Below are 16,494 nucleotides of genomic sequence, written 5' to 3' on the forward strand. Positions count from 1 at the left end.
TGTAAGTTGGTTAATTGAATACTTGCTAGTTCATTTGTTGGTTGATTAATATGATGAAGAATCAGTTGATTTCCACATTATATTGAAATAAGCGTTAAATTTTATAATAAAGGCATTTTGCAATAAAATTATTACAGATTCAGAGTTTGTACTTAATTTTTACCTACATTGCACATTTATTGCTGCTAGTATTTCTGTTACTATAATATTTTCTTCAATTTAAAGCGATAATGTGTATTGCAAATAATAATGAACGCTCATATAATTTTTATGAATAGCCTATTATAAGTTCTTAATAAATTTGAATAAACTTGATTCGTCTTATTAATTAATACGCTAATTTGAATTTCTACAATTATTTTCTCCAACGCCAAATTTGGCGTCAAAAAGTAATTAATTAAAATAGAAAATACTGAACTGGCATATTCGTTCAAATGGAAAATCGGATTACATATTTTCAAAACCGCAAAATTGGAATATAATGCGAGACTTTTCCCGATAGGTTTGACCGGCGATTCAATCGTTTGGTAATATTTATTTAACAGTATCTTGCACCGTTAATTATTTCTTTCAGTATTACAAGAAAGCTGTGCAACTCGACTTATTATCTAACTTCAAAAAAAACCGCATCGAATCGCTGATTTTCCCTACCCAACATCATGGTCTCAAACACGAAAAAATAGTTTATAAGAGACCGATTTTTGTAATTACTTCTTTGTAGTAAAAGAAGAACTAGAAGAACAATATCGGTACTAAGTGGAGTTTTTTACACTTATTTTGGTCAATTTTTGACCTCAAAGTGATTTTTGGATATTCGGCTTTATTTAAACAACTGTTAATTACGGTAAGTTACAATCTAAGAGTGAATAATAATTTCCGTCTAACTGACTTATGTTTTACTATGAGCTATTATTGTTAATTGTTAAGGAGTTAATATGTAATAAGTATATTTGAAAAAATTGTATTTTATGCTTTATACAACAGTTTTGGGAGTACACAATTAAGTCGGTTTGCAAAAAACTCTAAAGATAAATACTCATCTCGTTCACAAAATTAATATTAATACACTTATAATTAGTATTCTAAGGAATGTTACACATTCGTAGTACTACTACTGAGACATCCGAGTCGATTAAAGTAGCCCAAAGTTGGTACAAAACTGTGGTAATTGAGAATAGGGAGCAATTAAGAATTGAGCTGATTTGCGCAATGTAAAGATCAGATCAATTGACCGGGCAGTTGTACCGAAAAATAGATCGATCAATTCCAGGAAACGGAATGTTGTTGAGCATTTATAACGCTAAAAGTAGCTCCTTTATTTCGCTTATTATTTTGTTTTTATTCTTTATCTAAATAAATCGATAAATAATTATTGATTACTTCTAGTCAGTTGATTGTGCGACTTAAAACCTTTATCATTCAAATTTGGCTCTTCTGTAATTTCATATTAGGAATACATTTTATTAAATATTAATAATGGTATTGTTAACAAGCCGTTTAAAGTTAAGAAGTAAATATTTTACAGTGGCATTGTAAACCGATCTCAAATATTGCAGTTCGTAATTTAAATGTCCTCCTCTACAGGAAGATGGAAACGTGTTCTAATTATGTGAACATTATTTAAAATCATTTGTTCAACTGAAATTAAAAAATAAATTAATTTATTAGAGAAAATTTGAGATTTCTTCGAATATACCTACCCCGAGAAAGTTACAATTTTTCAACATATGTTCAACATCAAAATCATTCACGTTTTTTCACGTGTTTTCACGAGTTTCACGGATATAAAGCGATAATTCTCAATATAAATTGTTTTTGTAGTTTTTTATTACCTTTTCCACCTTTTAGTTAAATAACTCTAGCAATCGCTATTGATTATTATGATTTGCTTATACTATTTAATATACTTGCATCAAAAGCTAATCAATCTACAGTTGATATCGACTTTTTCATCTAACTGTTCTAGGGTTCACCCTGTAACATTTGCTATATCTTTGGAGTTAAGGGATGGGACACCCTATATACTTTCTGAACGGGAGAGCTCTTGTTTCGCCACTGAGCATTTTTTAACCCATTTTCGTAGAAATGTTTCTTTAGTTTTCGTCTTTCGTATAATTGACTCTCGACATTTCCGAACGACCTTCATCTTTGTATAAATATAAAAAGTATGATATTTAAGGGCAAATCTACTTGAAGGTATCTATATGAAACTGATTTTAAACTGTTGACTCGAATATTTCAGCGATAAATTTCCTACACCAGGACTGGAAATTCGCTATGCTGAAGTATTTCACTTGCGTCACGTTATTGGCGATTGGTGCTTTCGGCACTCCCATCAAAGATGAATTGATGTTCGAAGGACCAGGAGACACAGCAACTGTAGAAAGTACAGTAAGAGAAGCCAGAGCAGCTCCAAACCATATTGGAGATTTACTACAGCCAGGTACCTGAATTATATACAGGATATATGAGATTTGAAGGGGTAGAAATCGGTTTCAGATAAATATATATTTAAAACATCTGTTTTTTATTAATAACTTAAAAACACTTTAGCGACAAATTTGTTAGTAAATGAGTTTATTAAAATAAAAAAGGGGCAATTTTATTCGATTCAAGATCCGACTCAGGAGCGCGCCCAACGAACAAAGCGGCAATTCTTATACAGAAAAAAGTAAATTTGTAATTTTGCATTTTGTCTTTGCGTAATATTCTACAGTTATGCATTCTTTATACAAAATAACAACTGAGTTAAAAAATTACGGGAATGATTTTGAAGATTCTGAGTAAATAATTACATGAAAATAATTGAAATAAAATGTAAAGACCTTGTTTGGATAGGCTTGAACATTAATTGAAAAAAATTAAAACTTTTACAACATATTAACTATTTAAAATCTGGTAATTTGCAGAAAATACATCGGAGTAGGTATCTAATGAAACTTTAAAGCACCAGAGAGAAAGGTCACTCCTTTCTCGATCGTCCGCTGTTAGAAGCTGATTGCTATCTATCGCCGTTAATTAATCGCCGAGAAATTAATTTTCAAAAATTAACATTGCCTATGAAAGTGGTGTATCAAATTATTTGAGCAAATTGAATGCAGAATTCAAAAATTAAGGGACAATAGATAGAGCTTTTAGAAGACACCCTGTATACTTGCAAACAACTTTCTTATACGTAAGTCGCAAAATTATAAAATCACCGTGTTTTTATTTTTTGCCTAATCTCTAAATCTCTAAGCGTTTAGACTTACTGAAGCTTTCATACTAATAGGATGCCCTGTATGCGTGCTGCTAAATCTACTATTTTGTACAAAATATGTTAAGATGAAGCTCCTTGGAATTAGTGCTAATTTTGGTTTTACCAGAGACTAGTAGACTACTAATCTCTGGTTTTACCTAAATGCTACGGATAACCCGCAGTATCTTCTATCCGTATGGCCTAGATTTTTATGTATTGAGAAAATACCCATGTTTGATAAGCAACGGGAATTACCGTATCGTATAAGTAACTTGCACTAAATATTGCATCATTAATTTCAAGCAAACACATTAAATTTAAACATTTCCCTATTAGTATTGATTTAAATAGTGCTATTTTAAAATGTGTGTTCGAAAAATGTGTTAGAAAATGATTAAGGGTAATTCTACATGCTAAAATCATGGTAATTTTTCAGAAAATATTCAGATTTCGAATTTTTGTTTCATGACTTTCTACCATTATTTTGTGATCTAGAATCACCCTTAAAAATTTCCTAACATCCTGTATATCTTCGTACAGGGCAAGCACTATTGCCGAATGGATATAATTTGTACGCTAAACTAGCAGCTATAACAACATTGAGATAATTTAATACTGCTGCTGGGTATTTATGTTTATATATATAATTTATGGCGGGTACGACAACAACGCTAGATAGAAGATTGATGACGTGCGACCATAGTTATAGCCTACGGGGTATAAATTGGTTTTTTGTAAATATTTCTACATAAAGTAGAAGAAAACTATGTGAATTCTAAATCTCGTTTTTGTATGCCTTTCATGTTTGTAAGAATTTTTCTGACGTATTGCATAGTTTATTTCAAAATCATTATTGCAATTCTTTGTATTGTGGTATCTGGGGACTATTTAAATCAAATGTTATCACACTTAAATTATGGTTTATCCCCGTTGGTTCTTGACCTGATTTACATATGCGACAATCATTATAAATGACTTAAATCTAGATATCGCTGTTGACACGGCCAATCCAAATTATTTTTAATATTTTACCGTGTAAATGTAAGTTGGAATTAAACTACTGTAATAATGGGATTAATTTTCCATAAATCAGTAGTGTTTGCTGTGGTTCCAGACTATTCCGGATTACTTTAATGCAATGTAAACATCGTTTGTTTTATCTGGTACGTGGTCGATAAACAATTGTTGGTAGAAGTTTACGTAAATAGGTGGACTTGTCATCGTTGGATGAGAAGTTGAATATAAATAATACGTATATTGTATATAATTCAAAAAATATTTTATATATTTTTATGCAGAGTTAGTAATGATATATTATTTATTAATTATAATATACACTATAATATTACCACAATTATTATGATTAGTTGGTTAAGTCACAGAAGTTTTCAGTTACCGTCCATAATGGAACGATTTCGGTTGTTAATAGAAAATGTTTGGTCGATTATATTGTTGAAGAAATTGATATAATTTAAAAGGGCCAAACAAATATTCAAAAATGAGAACGGCGTAAGAAAAAATAGAAATGTCGCTTATCATGATTAAGTAACTGCTTTCAAACCTGTATATGTTAATATGTTGCACGTTGCAATATATTTTTCCTTCCAAAATTAAATATATGCATAATATTATAAAAATTTTAATACTAGCAATTTTATAGTTATTTCTGCCTGTTGTTAATTTAAGCAAGTATTATGTGCAAAATATTTTACAGAAAAACCGACACAATACCTACTTGAATTTAGGTACCGATATTTTTCTTAATTGAAAATTTCAGTCACAAAGTTGTTCATTACGTCTATGTTATATCAGGTACGTGCAAAGATAAGCAATAATTTGCAATATATTTCTTAGTATGTCATGCCGTTTTCCAATATTTAGAGATTTAAATTTCGATATTATACTTATGCAAAGATTTAAGTAGTTGAGAGGCTGACTTTGCTATTAATTTTTCGTGGTTTTTGGCAATGCAGCACTTTTTTGCAAATGTCAAAAGCGTCTAAAAATATTTAAAAGAAATTGTAAAAACGCGCATCACGCGGGTTTGTGGTTGAACATATGTTTATGTGATTTATAATTTTTAGACTATGATCTTTTAGCGCCGCAATTTTCTATGAAAAATCTTCAATGTTCTTTGATCTGTGTTCAAACTTTCCAACACTTTTAGGTATTAAAGGTTTGACTGGGCAAGAAAAATTATCTTCAAAAAATATCTGTATTTTATTAATGTATTAAATTTAGTTGTTTTGTACTCTAAAATATGATTTACTAAATTAAGCACGAGTCAATTAATTTGATAAAAAAACAAAACCACTTTTATTCACATTTTGTGTTCTTCGGATACCAGCGGGATAATTTCAATTCTATTGGCATCATTCCTGTTTAGTTATTAGTGGAGCTTAGTAGCTCTTGAAAATGAGTAGTGTACTTGATTAATTTGCCAAATGTTATATAATTCAATGGTCATTTGGGAGTTTAATATTATAGATATACATTATGAATGAAACACTGCAAAATTTTGCAGCAATTTTGTATTTGAAAAAATTAGACGTTTGTTAGTTTTTAAATTGTGATCTTGCAAATTTAAAATGTATAAAAAAGTTAAAATTCCGCCAAGTTCACTTTCTTTAGAAAACTCTATATCGGTCAATTCTTCTACTTATCTAATGAATACACACATAGAACCAATGCTTTAGTTATACAAGTGAATTGATTCTAAAGTAATTCTTAAAGCAGTAGCTACTCAATTATATACCATTTATGGTTATATAGAAACAAGCACTAAAATAACCATAAAAAACTTTTTAAATGTTGGCGTTAAAGGAGAACATCTCGATCGCTCAATTAACTTTTGTCAGAACCTTTCTTTTTAACAACGAACTGCGTTATGAGAACCAAAAATTAATTATTTTAATCTATGAAAACTGATGTTGTAAAACGAGGTTATGAAGTGAAGTTGAATGATAAATATGTATACAAATAGGTAAAGCTCATATGCATATCAGTTATTCATAGCATTGTTCTGGTAACAATTTTTAAATAAATTAAATAAAAAACAAGTATAAATTATTTCTTTTGTTTATTGGCCTTTCTTGAATTGCCCCAAAGCAACATAAACTTACGTAAGAATCATGACAGAAAATCATAGCAGCTGCGAATAAGAAACAATGTTATCAAATTAGCTACTAATGTTTTTTCATGTATCTTTAAAATGATTTGGTTTTGGTATTCCTCAGACAACTTTTGTACACCTCCAAAGGAATAGCCAGTCATTTTTAAGTCCCTCTATATACATATATGTATGTAGTTATTTGTTGAACAAGTATTCGAGATCAAGAGAAATATTCATAAAATTGTTCAACTGTCTTCTATAATAATGTTGATGTACTTGTTCTACCAAGTCACACTCAAAATAATTATAATTGCTTTCTATTAACATGCGAATGGTTTCAGCCGTTTACTAACCACTCCATACTCGATCGAACTAAGACCATAATCACTATGGCAGTAATAAATAATACATTGTTACATCCGAAGATACATGCATCTATCATGCAGATGATTTGACCTATTGAGTGTAACGCCAAAGAAAATAAACTTGATTCATTGCTATAAATTATAGTATATATATATAGTTTTTATGATCGCAATTTAAAAACTAACCACAAGTGTATTGTTGACATGATTGCAATATGTTCGTCAAAGCAAATATCTTCCGGGATGCGTACTTGATGTGCGTCTTTTTATTAATTATTAAGAATTTGTAAACACGGACTATTCCGGTTAAAGATTCAAGTGTATTAATTTTAGATATTACTAGTGTCTAATCATAAAAATAGTCTGCCAATTAAACAACAGCTTTCAACTATTGTTTAATTGGACGAATTAAATTAAAACGCCCTTTCCGTGTTTTGGGTGTAATTTCCTGGATCCAATAAGTTCGATTTGAATGGAATTCGTGCGAAATAATGTTTGAATAGCTTTTAACTTCAATGTTCGTATCATTAAAGGTGTCAATACGGTATGTACTTAAGAAGATTATTACATGAATTTTATGGAAACGAAAAAAAAAAAACATTTAGTTATTATCTTAAAATTCCAAAATTAAAATCAAATCCTGGGTTCTTCAGTCATTTATTGTTCATTTATCAATTTAAAAAAACGTTTCGGTGTTTTCCACCATCATCAGTTTTACTAAAATAACAGGTAGTAAGAAAAAAAAAATTTTAAATGTTCTCATTAATCTAAAAAACAATAACAGTTTGTCAATAGCTGTGATATAACAAGCTATTGACAAACTCTTATTGTTTTTTAGATTAATGAGAACATTTAAAATTTTTTTTTTCTTACTACCTGTTATTTTAGTAAAACTGATGATGGTGGAAAACACCGAAACGTTTTTTTAAATTGATAAATGAACAATAAATGACTGAAGAACCCAGGATTTGATTTTAATTTTGGAATTGAAACACAGTCAGGAAAGTACATACAATTATCTTAAAAGCAAAGTCAAAAGAGGAAAATGCAAATTCTCGCTATGGTAGACCTACAAAAGCGACCAAGAAAATAATTAAACCACCGAATTAGAAACAAATAATTAGATTGATGGGGTCTCAAGGAGTAAATGGCGATGTACAAATTCCAGGTTATCTGCAGTTTGTCGCAACTAACCCAAGGCCACTTTCATACTTAAATAAGCTAAAGTTGCCGCAAGTTTATACATAATATAGAATACAAAAAATGGGGGAATAAAACTCTTTTTAAATGAGAAAATAAAAATACGAAAATGCTGTTCCTTTTTCAAATGAAAACCACCACAAAATGACCACACCACTTATGAGCGTCCCTGTATAGTTGGGTTGCAAAATATAAAACGTATGTACCCATCTAAGTTGTTGAGGCATTGTTTAAATTTCCTTCTTATTTAAGGAATAATATCAAGTTGTCGCTTAGCTCAATTACACTTTATTAAGAAAAATAGATATATTTTTTCTTAGAAGCGAATGAAGGAATTTTAAAAGTTTGTGGCAATATTACCGTTATCAGTTGATTCTTGTGAGATATTTCTTCAATTTGGAAAATATTTACGAAATGGAGAAATAGACTCTCCTTTTCAAACACCTTCATAGTGATTTAAGAAGAAATAAACAGAAAAATTGGTTTCGTGACTGACATGCTGTAGATAATTTTTTTGATGACATCAACTCTTTTCATCAAAACTAAGTTTTGTTTGTCTAAGAAAAAATTAAAAAAATGTTTTTTCATAATCTTTGAAACTCTATCTCCATAATTGTGAAGTTGAGAAACTAAAAGTTTCAATTAAAATATTAAAACTGTATTTACAATCAATAGAACAAAATTTTGAAAGAATCAGATAATATTTTATTACCGCATTGCTTGATACAAATTGGGCAAGAATTTCGCTATTAATATGCCCAATATTTGTTGCAACATTAGTCATAAACACCTATAATTTTGGTGTTCAATAAACGTAATATCGATTATTCGGAAAATCGGCAAATATTCGAGAGTTATTTATTTCACCAGGTGTTAAAGACGCTTTCCTATACGTGTATGGTGATGCAGAAAATGACGATGGAGATGTGCATGGTTATTCCAAGCGAATGAATGACAAAGGACAGGACGGTTATAAGCATCTCGACAGCTTCCACAAAAGGGACGGTGACAAATATGGCTATGAAAAGCATTCAGAGTATGGACAGGAACACAAGTCAAAGATAGACAATGAAAATGAGAAGGGTATCAAACAAGCCCAGAAAGAAGGTATGAAGCTTACTTTTTAATTTTCTGTTCATTGCGAAATATGCCGTGGGCAACAATGCAAAATGTAACTTTTACTTCACAGGTTTTCAGAAAATTTTCGGTTTCACTTGAAAATAAACTTTTAAATATATGTATAATACTTTTATGTAACTCTCAAATTCACTTTGCAATATTCTATATCTGATCAAGTCAAAAATCTTAAACTTGAAAAATCCACAATACAACAGCGCATTAGATGTTCTCCAATGTATTTTACCAAAAATATTTTAAATTGGTCATGGAATATTTAACAGAAGCAATTGGTTTTATTCATTGTAATTTCTAATACGTTTAGACCACCATCAAAATGAAATCAGAAAATTCTGTCATAATTCGCCATTATCTAATTATCTGGGGCTTATGCAGGAACGTTTGACACAAAATTTGCCATTTTTGACAAACGAAAATATATAAAAATTTTAAACACTGGAATTCTTTAAGATAACATTAGCAACCCAGTGCGCTTCCTTAACATAGGTTTACGATTTACAAGAAAACTAACTTCAAGCTTTTGTAGAATTATGCTCTTTTCCCTAATTTTGCCGGTGTGTGATAATTCTATCATAGCTTTAGCTCGTGCCAATCCTCAAATGAGTTATGAATAAATCAATTAACTGCAAGTAAAGACAAAATTTGATGTCTGGCTCGTTATAAAATTAAGATGTTCAGACTAAAATTTTTGTACACGTTGCGAGGAGGTAATGAGTTGAAATGCTTCGAATATTGCCAGAGGAGAGTTTGTCAATGATAAAACTTTTTAAATAAAATATGTGTTTGCATATTAAGGTACGTTCATTATCAATGAACTAGTGTCTTCTCACAACTTCAGAAACTGGTTTATGGAAAAAAAAGTTATTGTGTGCTGCGGAGTCTAAAGATGACAAAATAATTGGTCCGTTTTTCCCTTTTCTTCAACAATCTTTGTTTCTGGTCAGCAACAATACGCTAGAGTTGCATGGAGGTCTTTTTGGACCAAGTCTTGAGTTTTTTCAACTTTCGGAGGGATTTCAGCCATTCACATAAAATTTTACCAAAATCGTAAATATTGTTAACCAGTTTTGTTTACTGTTGCTCTTTAGTGGAAATATGCACTGCACTGAAACTGCACGTGTTGTAATATTTCTGGACCGCCAGGAGATTTTTCCATTTTGAAATTTTATTTCGGTGTTCAAACAATTTCTCCAGATAGTGCCTACAGAGATTAATTTTGGTTTGTTTGTCTATAATGATTCCTCCAGCTCAGTTTGATAGGTTTGCTCGCTGTCCAATTCTGCATCTTCCATTATATTTTGTACGTCTTCGTCTTCCATTTCTTCACATTTCTCCCCCAATTCTTTTACTTTGGCCTTTCTGATTCAGTTTCTGATAATAATCTTCAATCTTCCGTATTTCTTCGGGTCTTAGATCTTCATTTTTCCTGTATCATGTTCAATATCTAGTGGTTCGTTTATGATTCTTTATCGCCCGGTCTGCCTGCATTTGCAAATATATTTTTGTTGTTGTTTGTATAATTGTCCGAATATGTCTAATTTCTTCATGTTTTTCTTCTACACTAGGTACTTTAAAATCTGAGCAATTGCTTATTATCGAAGATCTGTCTGTTAACGTGGGACAAAAATATTCTTCCAACTAGCCATACATATATTAAGCCATTATAGTCTTTTCCAGATGGATCGGGGGCTCTTTCGCTCTCCTGATATTTGGCAAATATATTTCTGGGTTAAAAAACGATACATTTATCCTGGTACGCGTTGGTGGAAAACTCTGTATTAAATTTTAAATTTCTGTAAAAAAATCAAAATATTTGCCACAAACGGGATTAAAAATCACCTATCTATCTTTCAAAATAACAAAGTTATTGAAGGTCTAAAATGACGGTCCTTTAGAATTAATAACTCGGCATACTAACGATCGTTTGAAAACTAAATTTAAGACTTATCTACAAGTTGGAACTAACCAACGCTTTTATTTGAGAATATCCTATAAATGTGTGGTCGATTATTTAAAATCTGAGAATTATTTCATTTCAGTGCAACTGTATTTAAACAGAGAAAAATTTAAATAAAAATTCTTTGAAGTTTCTCAACAAATTTTTGGTTCGGAGTATTTTTAACAACTGCTAAACCGATTTCAAAAAATAGCAATGAATAGCCTTATTTCTTTTGAATTTTCTATCAAAACTAGCACCCAAACGTTATTTTGTACGTTGCATTCTTATATGTATGTACGACCTAAGTAGTATCTAGCTACTTCTAAAGTCAGGCCTAAGTTTAAGAAAATAATCTATGCCGTTTCTAAGTTAGCAGTGGTTGAGGGAATTATTAGCGCCTGCAGCGTATATTAATAATATTGAAGTTATTATTAAAAGTGATGGTTTTAACTTGGTTTCAGCTGGTGGAGGAGATGGAAATGGTGAGGAGTCTAAAAGCTTTTACTCAATCTTTGGCGAATCTGATAAGTGAGTAATTTTTTGTACTAACTATGACGATAATGAGCAAATGTAACATTCTATGCTATGGTCCACCAAAAGTATTTTTTTGTTAAACTACATCAGAATTTCAAAACTCAACTACTAGTTCCAATATGTCTGCAAGTTTATTTTGCTATTTAATGAATCTTGTTAGTTATGCAATTTTGCATACAATAAGATTTGAAAATGTTTCCATAGGTTTTTCTGAGCACAAACAAGGTGGCTTCGAAAGACCAATATGTTCGGGGAATTCCGATTACCGGGTACTCTGATTGAATTAAATAATACAGTAGTTATAAAATTGTTACTATTTTGGATCTGCTTACAAATTATTTTCTAGAATTTTCCTATTCTTATGAAAAATTACACTTCACTTTCATAACAATTTTTAATTACTTATTCTTCCGCTTCCTCATAAATTTTCCAGTGGATTTTGAACGGCATGTGACGAATTTACATCATCTGGCCCATTAGCTCAGTTGGTTAGAGCGTCGTGCTAATAACGCGAAGGTCGCGGGTTCGATCCCCTCATGGGCCAAAAAGTTTTTTTTTAAATTTTACCATTAGCAAAGTAAACTGATAAACATCGGGACAATGAAGCCAAAATTAAAATGAATAAACGTGATAAGAGGCCATAAAAGATAAGCACATTATTTTATTTAATTATAACAAAGCGAAAACTTGCGTGATGTAGGCACAGGATGAATTATTGAAAAATTCTACACACAAACAAGTTATTTTACAATTTTCAATCCAGTCATCCACAAAACGTTAAAAAGACATAATTATGTACGTCAAAGGCGCCGAGAAAAAATTTTAAAGTGCCGATCGTTACAGGTTTACAATATTAAAAAAACACTTCATTTAGGGAATAAATTAAATGTTGAGGCAATTTTTTTTTATTGTCCTATTTTGAATTAAGCATACCTAAGTATATTGCAATTTGCCCATAGGCAAAGAAGAAAGTCTACAAACTATTATTATAATTTTTGTATACATAGATGGAGAAAATTAATTTAATTACATAGTTTACAAGTAGTGTGTGGTTCGTCTGTGCAAAAACTCACCAATAGCAAAACCTAAAAAATTGTTTCTTTACGTTCCAAACAAGAGAAAGTGAGAGATAATTGTCTAAAGCTCGCAAAAAAAATCGTAATGAAAAATGGTAAAAAGTAACTAAAAAAACGAAAGACCGCGGCTCTTGAAGAATGTGATAATAATTTAGAAGAAAGTAGTATGGTTACGAAACATTGGATAACCGCAAAACCAAAATGGTATCAGTGTTATAAATAGCTTGTGGAAATTAAATTATACTCGTTATGTTGCATCTCGGATGAGGAAGTTGATCAGATTGAATACGAAAAACTCTAACAACATACATTTTTATGTTTTTTAATAAAACTTAACTCTATACACAATATTTTCGTAACGATTCCCTTAAATACCTTCATTTATGGACACTTTTTGTCTTAAAATAATGCCAACAAGCACGTCTTAAACTTTATCAAAGGTATTGTATGAAATATTCCGACTGACTCTCCCAGTATACAAAATTTTTAATTTGTCTACATTGGATTTTTCAAGCTAGCAACCTTAGATCAGAACTGGGACGAAAAATTAAGTATTTTGCAGGATATTAATAAATTAAAACTAAATTAATAGATTTTAATTAATAAGATAATTAATAATAAGATTAAAATTAATAGATTTAAACAAAATGTACTAATTTAATGATGACATAATAATGACTTGACCTGACCTCAGTGTGCTGGATGCGTATTTAAAACTCTTAACGCGATGTACTTACCATGCAATTTGCTTACTGCATTTATAGTCATATGGTTATTGCACTTCGCTTTCTTGATACGAATTCTTGGAAAACTGATATTTTGCCCTAACACGATCAGTCATGAAAATACCAAACTGAACTGCGTAGAGTGCCCTGTCTCTTATCAAAGAAACGGTCATCTTTCCGCCATAGAAAGCAATAAATAATAATAAGTGCCCACAAATAACTAAATATTTTGCTCAATCTTACCTGTAGTAATAACAATTTACCATCAATTTTCAAAAGTGCTGTTTTAAGTAAAACAAAAATGTCAACAGTCTGGCTTCAGCCCCAAAATATTCGGAATGATATGTTAAAAGGTAACCAAATTAAACAGTTTTTAAATTGGTTCCACCAAATTTGGAATGTGAGAGCTGGACTTCAAAAAGTAGAGCTCCGTGTTCCGAATACGACTTCCTGAGGAGGAAGTTTCGGTTAGAGCAACCGACAAAATGAGCAATTTAAAGAATCCATATTATGCTAAACCAATACATTTTTATCCTAATTTAAGGTGTTCGTTGCGTTGTTCAGACATTTTTTATTGGTTTGTCCAAATTTTTTTCTATCGTGCTGTATGTATTTTTTTTCTAGTGTCAATTCCTTTGTTTTTTTGTTCACTTTGTATCACCACGTAAATCCTCTATAAGAGCGTGTATGTGTTATGTGCTATGCTGACCTAATATTTAAACATTTTTTGTCATTATTTATTGGAAATACAAACTATTAAATCGCAGCTGCCTTTCGCAGGCTTTAAAAGACTGAAGAATGAAATCTGCTCAAAAAAAAACTAAGCTCAAATTTTCTTCGTTTTAAATGTATGTACATTAACTTCAGCTATAATTTATATTTTATTTTACTTTTCGGATACGATGATTATGTTTTTGTAATTTAAAAATATTAGAGATTTTATCTGATTACAGAGACGATAAGAAACAGGCCAAAAAGAATGTAGAAGCAGAATTCAACTACTATGGTGGAAACGGAGACAGTGGAAGCAGCTCCTACGGTGGAAGCTCTGAAAAAGCTGAGAAGGATGGAGAAGGTTCAGAATCATCGATAGGTTTGTTTTGTTGAATAATATAAAGCTTTAACTTTAGTATCTTAATCTCATTGATTCTGAAATTTTCGAGGCCAGCTTTTGTCTAATCAGATCTTGAAAACAATTTTGATTAATCACATTACCAGACATTTTTATGACTATTACTGAACTTTACGCCTCCGCGTTCTTGGTCAAGCCCTATTTTATATAAACATTTTATATTTATATATAAATATTGTATATTTAATATTCCTTCAAAATAATGTCGTGCCAATGTTAACCAACTTGTATCGTGATCCAACAAACCCACAAGTTCCAGCGAATATGATGTGGTTTTAGCAAAGATGAAGCACCGCCCGATTGCTATTGGCTATTAGCTATTAAAAAAATATTTATTAATTTATTTATCCATCTAAATTTAAAGTAGCAAAATTGTTATACCCATTCTTACTCGACACAACTTGAATAAAACGCTTTGGTTGAAAAAAACCGTGCAACTTAAAATGCCAATAAAATATCAAAATATGTATTTCTTTCATTTATCTATTATGGAATTTATTCATAGTCTCTGGTTAACTCAAACAATTTTTCCGTGCTATTATAGAATCCATGATGCATTTTCTGAATTTTTGTTGTTTGGACAGTTGATTAAAATCACATTAGATCAGTCAATAGACTTACTCATTCTATCCTTTGAATTGATGCCCTCAAGTGGCCTACAAATATTTTTAAAATCTCCTTTATCTATACGTGCTGATAGTATGAATGGCACAAGTAGGTAAATATATATTTCTTCATCGCACAGGGAATGTACCGCATTGTTCTACCACAACTAACACTCAAACTGCGCAACGTTTTGCGTTTGGTTATTATAGTTGCTCAAAATATTTTCTAGATTTAATAAACTGCTCGTCATTGAAATGTTGAAGATGACATTCTATTACTGAAATATTCATACTATGGGATTTTAGGTGATGATGGTGAAGGAGAATCATATGAAGAATCGGAGGAAAGTGGAGAGGGAGGCGAAGAAGGCAACGACGAGGAAGAATATTAAATCTTAAGCTATAAAACATTATGAAACCAAATATGCTCTACAATCTTTAGTGTTCAGCTTCCTTCATTTATCTCCAGCTAGTTTTTAGCCCACTGTATTCCTACTACCTACCTGAAAGTAATTATAATTTTCTTAGCCTCTGTACTTTCCATTACTGAAACTTTATGTTTACTATTTCTCTCTGATCTCTATTTATTTCTACTTCTCATCTATGCCTGGAAATTAATGATAGTCTTTTAGAAGTACCTGGTGCCTTAACTTATTTATTTATTTACATCTTTTTTCATTTTTCTATGATATGTTCCAGTTGTTGTTACCTTTCGATATCTATTTGCTAATTTTCCACTTTTTATACTCTTGTTATATACAACTTGTTAAACGGTAATATAGGGTGGTTTACAACACACGTACGACTTTTATTTCATCAATTTTACTTAGATACATTTACGTATTTACTTGTTGAGTTATTTGCTTAATTATATTTATCAAATGTTGTTTATTGCACATGGAGTAATAATTCTCGGAACGCGGAAACAAACGAAATCACATCTACAATTTTTGTTAGCTTAATCAGCTTTGCTCAACGGGAATTTATTGACCTTTCCAGATGTCATCAAATAAAAATAAAGTTTTATTTAAACTTATCAAAAAAGGAGACAGTGTTTACAACTCCGACTAGAATGTTTTTATGTATTCAGCGCTGTTTTTTTTTAAATCGGACCCGTCAATTTTTTACTTTTTGATCCAATGGTAGAAAGTAAGTAGTTTCGCCACTGTTTTCCATGGCGATAGCATCACTTTTACTCATTACAAATTTTCTTCATCCCGTGTGGAAAGTACAAGACTGCTGGTATAAGTCAGCTGAATGTTTTGACGATATTTTCAAAGTTTTTTTTCAAAACCTTATACTTTTTCCGGCTAGTTTTCACCGAGGATCAAGACAAAAATCCATGAGCTAATTTTTAGAAAGTGGTAATTATTTTGCTTTAATTCTGTGCTCCTACAAAATCATAACTTTTAAAGTAGGTATAGAACTCCA

The 16,494-nt window shown here is 30.7% G+C and overlaps 2 protein-coding genes and 1 non-coding gene across 11 annotated transcripts in view; 2 read left to right on the top strand and 1 right to left on the bottom strand.

The window, feature by feature from the left end:
- The window catches only part of LOC109542847 (beta-1,4-glucuronyltransferase 1), a 37,012-nt gene that overhangs the window by 11,648 nt on the left and 8,870 nt on the right, over positions 1-16,494 (bottom strand). For 3 of the 8 annotated variants that reach the window (XM_048668686.1, XM_048668685.1, XM_048668681.1), the window contains exon 1: positions 13,339-14,284. The exons of 2 other annotated variants lie outside the window; for them this stretch is intronic. In XM_048668686.1, the coding sequence (XP_048524643.1) occupies positions 13,339-13,341 (3 nt within the window). In that variant the 5' untranslated portion in view covers positions 13,342-14,284. Of the gene's footprint in view, positions 1-13,338; positions 14,285-15,079; positions 15,371-16,494 lie in introns of those variants that run through there. 3 more of the 8 variants (XM_048668687.1, XM_048668684.1, XM_048668682.1) reach the window with 2 other exon arrangements.
- Positions 560-15,861, top strand: LOC109542850 (spore wall protein 2). Of its 2 annotated transcripts, XM_048668688.1 has the most exons (6): positions 560-844; positions 2,243-2,443; positions 8,786-9,022; positions 11,453-11,519; positions 14,280-14,419; positions 15,370-15,861. In XM_048668688.1, the coding sequence occupies exons 2-6, from the start codon at positions 2,278-2,280 to the stop codon at positions 15,453-15,455; spliced, it is 696 nt and encodes a 231-aa protein (XP_048524645.1). In that variant the 5' UTR covers positions 560-844; positions 2,243-2,277; the 3' UTR covers positions 15,456-15,861. The 2 variants fall into 2 exon arrangements, with proteins under 2 accessions (XP_048524645.1, XP_048524646.1); XM_048668689.1 differs by lacking the exons at positions 560-844; positions 2,243-2,443 and adding an exon at positions 3,560-3,638.
- Trnai-aau lies at positions 11,996-12,069 on the top strand. Its single transcript has one exon. It is a non-coding gene; the product is annotated as a tRNA-Ile (tRNA).

This window comes from Dendroctonus ponderosae, unplaced genomic scaffold (genome assembly GCF_020466585.1).
Source record: "Dendroctonus ponderosae isolate FM_Combo_2020 unplaced genomic scaffold, Dpon_F_20191213v2 Dpon_F_20191213_7, whole genome shotgun sequence".
NCBI classification, from domain to species: Eukaryota; Metazoa; Arthropoda; class Insecta; order Coleoptera; family Curculionidae; genus Dendroctonus; species Dendroctonus ponderosae.

Bases quoted from the DNA above. Each gene is read 5' to 3' on its own strand.
- LOC109542850 (XM_048668688.1), top strand. From the start codon at position 2,278: ATGCTGAAGTATTTCACTTGCGTCACGTTATTGGCGATTGGTGCTTTC. The intron at 9,023-11,452 runs GTATGAAGCTTA...ACTTGGTTTCAG, and splicing joins CAAACAAGCCCAGAAAGAAG to CTGGTGGAGGAGATGGAAAT. The intron at 11,520-14,279 runs GTGAGTAATTTT...ATCTGATTACAG, and splicing joins ATCTTTGGCGAATCTGATAA to AGACGATAAGAAACAGGCCA.